The sequence below is a fragment of the Gymnoscopelus braueri genome (assembly GCF_963280865.1).
Source record: "Gymnoscopelus braueri genome assembly, chromosome: 7".
NCBI lineage: Eukaryota > Metazoa > Chordata > Actinopteri > Myctophiformes > Myctophidae > Gymnoscopelus > Gymnoscopelus braueri.
The window spans coordinates 32,105,769-32,114,686 of record NC_137608.1 but is presented as its reverse complement, the minus strand read 5'-3'; the positions used below and the strand labels follow the sequence as shown (position 1 = coordinate 32,114,686).

Here is an 8,918-nt window from a genome sequence, read left to right as displayed (position 1 = left end):
GGGGGGGGGGGGCTGTTTCTGGACCAAACATCATATCCTAACATAACCCATACAGTATACTATCCTATGGTATGGGTTATGTTAGGATATGATGTTCACACACACACACACACACACACACACACACACACACACACACACACACACACACACACACACACACACACACACACACACACACACACACATATTGTTCTGTGGAGTAGGCCATCAAACTCAGTCCTGGCTAGAACTCTATCTCTCTGTCTCTCTCTCTCGGTCGGTTGTGTGTGTGTGTGTGTGTGTGTGTGTGTGTGTGTGTGTGTGTGTGTGTGCGTGTGCGTGCGTGCGTGCGTGCGTGTGTGTGTGTGTGTGTGTGTGTGTGTGTGTGTGTGTGTGTGTGTGTGTGTGTGTGTGTGTGTGTGTGGGTTCTGGTTCTGGTTCTGGTTCTGGACCAAACATAATATCCTAACATAACCCATACATACAGTACTATCCTATGGTACTGTGTGGGTTATGTTAGGATATTATGTTCAACTTCACAACTTCATAGTGGTACTACTATTGTTCTGTGGAGTAGGCTATCAAACTCAGTCCTGGCTAGTAGAACTCTCTCTCTCTCTCTCTCTCTCTCTCTCTCTCTCTCTCTCTCTCTCTCTCCCCCCCCCCCACCTATCTTGTTCTCTCTCCCTCTCTCCAAATATGTCTGTTTTTCTCAGAGCGAAGTGAACCGTAGACTGACAACAACAACCATGCAGTCGGAGCTGCGAAGGAAATAAGTTGTCGATCGGTCAGCTAGATCAAAAACAATTGTATTAATCCACAACCTTCACTCCACGAGTGTGCTAGTAGTTTATCCAACCACCAAGCAACATTCTGCAAACTTAGAAGTTGAGGACTGGATGAGCCGCTTGTCCAGGCTGGGTGGGTCTTTTTCTCACTATATTACAGTCGGACCAGCAAATAACGGTGCGATCTGGACTCTGGTCTGGACTCTGGAGACAAGAAATCTCGGTAAGTCTGTCTTATTCTAATCTAAACACGACAGTCTATCTGCAGGTGAAACAGAGGAAAATAAGCCAAACTGTTGAATTTGAGCCGTTAGTTAGTTCTGCTGTGCAAACCAAATGTCATTATTAATGCTTTAACCACTTAAACCCCAGCGTCCGTATTGTGGGGAAAGCTTTCGCTGAAAACTAGCTGATCGACAAGCTCACACAACGCAGCGAAAGCTTTCCCCACAAAATAACAGAAAACTGAAAAGACACTATAGCCCTGGGGGACTCTATGAAGTAGAAATGTGTGTTCTCTACTAAAGGTCCAGGGTTGTTTGTCACAGTTGTCGCGGGCAGTTAAAGTGTGTGAGGTGTTACAGTTATTCCCGGGTTAGTAAAACGTCAGTGTTTGATCATCTCTATTTCAGAGCCGGTGATGAGCCCGGCTTCGTGACGTCATTTAACAAGACTCCGGTGCAGGTGTTGTGTGTGACTGTGTGTGTGTGACTGTGTCTGTGGTGTGTGTTGTGTGTGTGTGTGAGGCAGAGACCAGAGAGCCGGGGACCGGACCATGCTGCTCTGACACTCCTCTTTAGACATCACCATTCTGGTAGGATTCGTTTTTGTTCCATTTGTATTTATTATTTATATCGTCTAGCCTTCATTCATTCCGTAAACCAGCTGTAGACCATCAGCCCTATAATAGACTGAGTGTTTTCCTTGCCTGCCTGCACTGTCTGTCACTAAAAACGTATATATGTATACATTATGTATTACATTACATTGTATGGTTCTGCTATCAGCGGTATTAATGTGTTTGTGTTATAGTGTTCCATTAAGCCTATTTAGAAGATGCGGTAGTATAGGCTACTATATATCCTTCCCATTGGCTACTAATTGGCTATTTGTGTCAGTTCAGGCTATAACATCATAGTGTCATCGATGATCTGACACGTCTATTAAATGGCTACTTATATTTCGGTCGCCTTTTGTGTTTTGCCAATTGGATTAGATTATTCAACAGCATTGCGGTGTGTTATTAAATTAAGGCTTGTGGCTGACGATAGGAGACTAGAGTATAAAGGCATCTTCAGCATTCAGCTTGTCTGTCTCAACGGCACATTGCTCGTTTGAACAGCAGGGCTGCTGCTTAACCATTACTAAAATTAGTCCGTTTAAAATTAGAATTGAGGACCGAGGAGTGTAAACATGTGTGGCTTCTATGAATGAACGAACTGAGCATGTATAAAGTAGAAGCCGTTTGATAGCCTAATCAGGTGATGGGAATTCCGCCACTGACCGTTTTTATTTTTTTTACTACAACAGTAGCATAGCAACGAAATATTCCTTCAGCAACAGCCAGAAGAAATGGCTGACTAGATTCCTCTAAAGTGGTTCCCACTTTAATATGCCTTTGTCTCCCACATAACGTTCAGCTTATTGTTAAAAGCCTTGGACTGTTGAGAAGCCTACCTGTGAAGGTCTATAGTTTGCATGTGCACAGTAAAATCCTCAATGTTAATTTAACCCCAAGAGTGTAAAATGGATCCAAATGGGCCCTTATTGTGAATTAAAAAAAAAAAATTCGTGTCCTGCACATGGTGAAGGGTGAATACTGAGGATTTTACTGTCACTCCCCAAAGGCTACTAAACCTGTGTGTCTCTGTACCAAATGGTGATGATAGACCCAATCAGAATGTGTCTCTGTACCAAATGGTGATGATAGACCCAATCAGAATGCAATGTGAATAGCCCAGTGGTTATCAAAGTGGGGTCTGGGGACCCCCAGGTGTGCCAGGGGGTTCCCAGAAAAATGTAGCATCAAAACCAGTTTAGCAACTTTAACCCTATGTACACTGGCTATTTGAAAATAGCCGATCTACAAGCTCGCAATGCATTGTGAGCTTGTAGATCTGCTATTTTCACAAATTCTATTCTAGTATTTTGGAAACATTTTAATAACACAAATCTTGTATTGGGGTCTCTGGCACAAAATATTTTCTGATGGATGTCCGCTGCCAAATACGTATTAATTTGGGGGTTGTTGACATGAAAAAGTTTGAAAAAACCACTGGTATAGCTGAGTAGATACTGTTAATTAACTATCTACTGTACAAGTAATACAGGTCAGGACTCTAATCAAGTATCGTCTCCCCATCAGTGAGTGTGGCCTGAGTCAGGGGGTCCCAGTTATCCCAGTCGTCCCAGTCTGGAGAGTGTGTGCATAGTGATGGGGAAGGACTACTACAAGACCCTGGGCATTCCCAAGGGTTCCAATGAGGAGGAGATCAAGAAGGCCTACAGACGCATGGCGCTCCGCTTCCACCCTGACAAAAACAAGGATCCCAATGCAGAGGAGAAGTTCAAGGAGATTGCAGAAGCCTACGAGGTCCTCAGTGACCCCAAAAAGAGGGTAATCTATGACCAGCTGGGAGAGGAAGGTGAGGGGAATTGTACATGTAAATGGACAGATTGTGTGTGTGTGTGTGTGTGTGTGTGTGTGTGTGTGTGTGTGTGTGTGTGTGTGTGTGTGTGTGTGTGTGTGTGTGTGTGTGTGTGTGTGCCTGATGATCTCTCAGGTCTCTATCCATTTAATTGGCAGAATCAGAGCTTAAAAGTAATCGTACGCTATACAATGGTCAGTCGCTCGCTGAAAATAACAGATTTTCAAGTGAAAAACGCAGTGAGCGACACCGTTGTCCAACAAAATGTCCGAGAGCTTTCAAAGTGAGCCTTGTTGGTCAGGAGTTACGCTGGATTAAGATGTAATAGAAATAGCTCAGTAACTGTGCCTAATATGATGAAGGAAGGCAAGCAGCTGACTCTCGCTCCTCTGAGAGAGATTGCTCAAGTAATGCTCTCCTCTCTCTGTTTCTCTCTTTCTGCCTTTGTGCATGTTGTCTTGAGAGTCCATCGTGATTATCAATGTCACCAACACTTAGCAGACCCGGAGCCCATATATGTGCATCCCACATTTGAGCTCTCTACTCCAGCAGCGTGGGTGTCTTGATAGACAGACAGGCCTAAAATCATAACGTGGTGGGAGATATGAATAGCAGCGGCTGACGTAGTTTGTGTGGGTGTATGTGTAGGTGCGTGTGTGTGTGCTGTTCAGTGTGGTACTCAGACTTATCAGTTCCTCCAGCGAGAGCTCTCCTCAGGCCCATCCCGCTGTGGGAATACTCTCACCCACGTTGGGTCCACTCACCTCCCAGCCAAAGCCCACGCTCTCCGTCTCTTTGCTAAAAAAATACATTTCTAACCTTTTGTCTGGTGTTTGACTTCCTTTTTTTACCTGTACCAATGAGGTGGGTCCAAAGAATCCTACCTGTCTTGGTAGGACAGTAAAGTTGAATTGAATTGAATAATTGAATTGAATTGAATTGAGGTCCCCCAGTTTTAGGACGCTTAAGGGGAAAAATGCGTTGCTCTGTGGAATGCCCTCCCTTCAGCGCTGAAATCCCTAAATTCTCTTGCAAGATTTAAGAATGACCTCAAATCATGGCTCCATCTTAACACTATCTGGTCATAGTTAGATCCCTACCCCGGATAGCCCACTCGGCATTGGATTCTTCTTTTCGGGTACCTCTTGTCCTACATGTATTGCTCCCAACTTTATATATAAGGATTTATTTTCCTTTGTTTCATGGTTGTTTGTACAGTTTCTTGCGTGTTGTTTTATGTCAAGGTGGACCACAATGGACATTGTTGTGATTTTTTTTAAACTGCCAATTAAGTATTTTATCCATCTATCTGTCGCATGTTTCTTTCAGGCTTAAAGGCAGGAGGAGGCAGCAGCTCTTCCGGTCCTTCAGGCAGCTCGACATACCACTACACCTTCCATGGAGACCCCCACGCCACGTTTGCCTCCTTCTTCGGGGGCTCCAACCCCTTTGACATGTTCTTCGGCTCCAACCGCAACCACCACAGCCGCACCAACGGTCACTCCTCCTCCCACTCCTCCTCCCACAACAACGACCACAGCAACGACCTGGATCACGACGCCGACATGGAGGACATGGACGACCACTTCGCTCACTTCGGTCGGCAGTTCGGCTTCCACCACGGCGGCGCGAACGGCTTCCCGGGGGAGGGCCGGCGGAGGCGCGGAGCCGGAGGCGGCCACTCGGAGCGCCTGGGGGCCAACAACAAGCAGCAGGACCCACCGGTGGTCCACGAGCTGAAGGTCTCGCTGGAGGAGATCTTCCATGGCTGCACCAAGCGCATGAAGATCACCCGCCGCAGGCTCAACCCCGATGGCAGGAGCATGAGGACGGAGGACAAGATCCTCAACATCGTCATCAAGAAGGGCTGGAAGGAAGGGACCAAGATCACCTTCCCCAAGGAAGGGGATGAAACCCCAGAGAACATTCCTGCTGACATAGCATTTGTGTTGAAAGACAAAGGACATGCCCACTTTAAGAGAGACGGCTCCAATATCATTCATAACTGCAATATCACTCTGAAAGAGGTGGGTGGATCCGCCCGCCCCTATTATCACTATCTGTCTGTCTGTCTGTCTGTCTGTCTGTCTGTCTGTCTGTCTGTCTGTCTGTCTGTCTGTCTGTCTGTCTGTCTGTCTGTCTGTCTGTCTGTCTGTCTGTCTGTCTGTCTGTCTGTCTGTCTGTCTGTCTGTCTGTCTGTCTGTCTGTCTGTCTGTCTGTCTGTCTGTCTGTCTGTCTGTCTGTCTGTCTGTCTGTCTGTCTGTCTGTCTGTCTGTGGACCTAACAAAGTGATCTGTCTGTCTATCCATCTTCATGGTCTCATTTGTCTCATTATACACCACGTTGTGCAGCAGTGGAATTCAGTGAAGACAAAAGGCAGGCATATCACCTGTAGTGTTGCTTTATTTTTTTAAGTGGAATATCATATAATGTGTGTGTGTGTGTGTGTGTGCGTGTGTGCGTGCGTGCGTGCGTGCGTGCGTGCGTGCGTGCGTGCGTGCGTGCGCGTGTGCTTGCCCTGCTGTCATACAGCATCATTGAGGAGCAGTAAATTCGCTCTGTCACTGCAGTGTGAGTGAGCCAGCAGGAATGTGGTGTCCCTGTGTGACCGGCACAGAAGCACAGTCCTTCTCTCACTCTTAACCCTGCTAATGCATATGTTCATGTATAAGTATATACAGTATATACTGTACACTAAACAGTACGGACATATTCATGTATCATGTATTCATGTGTGTACCGTAAATACACCACATACATGTTCAGTTATCAGTATATCGTTGCTTTCGGGTGGAAATCTTGTATGTCAAGATTAAAACAGTTCCTTTTTTATTATTATTTTAAAAACATTTTAAAACCGTAAAATTTGCTTATCTACAAGCTGAAGCTTGTTGATCCGCTATTTTCACTATTTTATACTCTAGTATTTATATACTCTTGTATGATGAATTATGGCAACACATTCAAAGATGGATTGTTATGTGAAGGTGGCAACAGTTTGAAGCTGCTATTAGTGTGACTGGCAGGGCATTTAATTAGCTCCTACTATGGGGGCAGTAGGCCCAGTTCAGCTCTGGTCTGTCTGTGAAATTAAACTAATTCTAATGGTGCTGCCAGTCATATGCCTGTGCTTCTCGTGCTCTGGTCGAGTGGTTTGAAGAACAGTTTGTGCTTCTACAGTCTGGGTTTCTTAATCATATCGTTTTCCTTGTGAAAGCAGCCGCAACTAGAAAAGGTCTTCCGGGCTGTGGCAGGCGTGGGTTGCAGCCGGCAGGATGCAAGGATTGGAAGCTGCGGGGGGAAATAGCATTTCTATGACATATGGTTAAACTTTTCGCATTTGTGGCACCCCTTATGAGCAGAAGCAGTTTTGGAAGTACCCTCTATAGAAACCTCTCAACATTCGATTGCAATAGAAGTCCTGACATCAAACCCAAGCCCGCAAGATTTTTTCCCCATAAAAATCCCATAGATGTATTTTGAATTACATAATGTAGGAACTGTGCTCCAAAAAAGAAAAAAAACAGAGTTTGCCGATACTGTCAGGGAGGTGATCTGTATCGCGTATGATATTTACAGTATTTATATTTGATACAGTCTGTGTTCGGAGAAAATTGACCACTGGGCGGTACCCAGAGGTAGCGTAGGAAAACTACAGTAGACATCACGTGATTCACTGTCCCCGCTTTGACGGAGCATGTCATGCTCCGTCAAAATATTTCTGAGATTCCTTGACGTTTGTGTTATTATGTGTTATTATTTAGTTTGTTTGTTTTAAATATTTCTAAGGTGAAACACAGGATAAAGATATCTCTGCTGTCCGGCAGCAACCAGCTAACTCCAAAATGTTCATTTTTCAGGAAATGACAAAAACAAAACAAAAATGGAGTTAGGAGGTTTTGTTCATCATTGATAAAAACAGCTGAATGGACCTCCAAGCTCACAATGAGGTTGGAGGTCAAAAGGGGGTGGAGCCTGGAGTCAGCTAAACCAGCTAACTCCGCCCCCTTTGGTGAATTTAGCTGGTTTAGCAGAAAGTTTGATGTCCTAATGGAGTTAGCTGGTTTTGTCAGAAGCAGTTTTTAATACTTTTAATTGGTTAAATAATTTTGTAATCAACACACAGACGTAAAGGGTGTTCAATGGCCCTGATTTATGGAAAAAAAATGCAAAAGCGGAAAAATGGAGTTAGCTGGTTCCTGCCGGACAGCAGCGATTATACATTTTCAGTTCAAACACTTATGGAGTGCTTCCCTATTATTTAGTTTGCTTGATGAAAATTATTTCACGCTGATTCTTTGAGATACACATACCGGTATTTGACGTCACTGCTGCTAAAATAATCGTTCCAGTGGTGTCTGAGATTAGCTGCATACAGACACACAAACACATCCGCGAACACACACACACACGCGCATGGACATCGGTGAAAACATTGTCTTCGACTCCCAGCCTGTCAACTTGGCGAAGACAATGAATACACAAAGCTGTGAACACAATAGAGACAGTCCAGTGAATGGAAATAAACTGCTGCGTTGACACATTAAAGAGTTTGTATTTGATTAAACTTGCACAGTAATTGGGCTTGCACTGCAGAATATTCCATCAATACTTTGTCACACGGCCACGTTGCTCACCAAAAATAGCAGATTTTCAACTGAGCAACAGAAGTATAAATTAGAGGTTATGCTCTCGTAGTTCCAACATAAGAGACTTAATTTGGATGCAGCGGAGAGAGGGAAGGGAGAAGGCAGGGAGAGGGAGAGGGGGAGAGGGCGGTATGAGGGAAGTGGGTCAGATGAATCGGTATCCAAAGCAAATAAAAGCTTGTGTTCCACTGAGACGCTCAGCTCTGCTTCCAGGAGCTCTGAGGTGCGATGCCCTGACTGGATGTTTAATGCTGCAGTAAAAAACACAGCCCGGCTACAGTACATGTGTGTCCCTATTCGAACATTTTGACGCATCGTGAACTAGTTGATCGGCTATTTTCGAGCAAAGAGATTTGGTGTAGAGGGGAAAAAGAGCAGACCAAGTACAGAGCCAACTCCGGTCAAGTTTACTAAGTATAGAGAGCCTCTACACTTAGGCCTCTATACTTAGTGCTTAAACCTGGGTTTAAGGCATTGCGCCAAAGATAAAAGATGAGCCATTCTTGGAACCAATGCCTTATGCTCCTTGTTGACTTGTGTTGTTGTTTGTTGCTCCAGGGACTTTCCCTTCTAGAGGAGATTGTTTTTCTGAGAGCATGGAAATACTGCTAAGACGTTAGTTGTGAGTATACCAATTTGCACATTATTATGACAGTAGTAGTAGCTATATAACTTCGCATGACTGTCAGATTGACTTACCATCAACTAACCTACATCTATAGGGTAACAGTTACTGGTACCATATCAAAGACAAAGTCTTTGCAGTAGGGATGGGACGATAATCGTTATTATCGTTTATCGTGAGAAAAAAACACAATAATCGTATCGTGGAGATAAAAATTTATTGTGAA

At 44.6% G+C, this 8,918-nt stretch overlaps 1 protein-coding gene across 2 annotated transcripts in view; it reads left to right on the top strand.

Annotated features, from left to right (window-relative positions):
* Positions 1–716: 716 nt before the first annotated feature.
* Positions 717–8,918, top strand: part of dnajb5 (DnaJ heat shock protein family (Hsp40) member B5) — a 13,956-nt gene continuing 5,754 nt past the window's right edge. The window contains exons 1-4 of one of the 2 annotated variants that reach the window (XM_080433856.1): positions 717–993; positions 1,403–1,584; positions 3,136–3,415; positions 4,748–5,445. In XM_080433856.1, the coding sequence (XP_080289982.1) occupies positions 3,205–3,415; positions 4,748–5,445 (909 nt within the window). In that variant the 5' untranslated portion in view covers positions 717–993; positions 1,403–1,584; positions 3,136–3,204. Of the gene's footprint in view, positions 1,002–1,402; positions 1,585–3,135; positions 3,416–4,747; positions 5,446–8,918 lie in introns of both variants that reach the window. The other variant, XM_080433855.1, reaches the window with a different exon arrangement.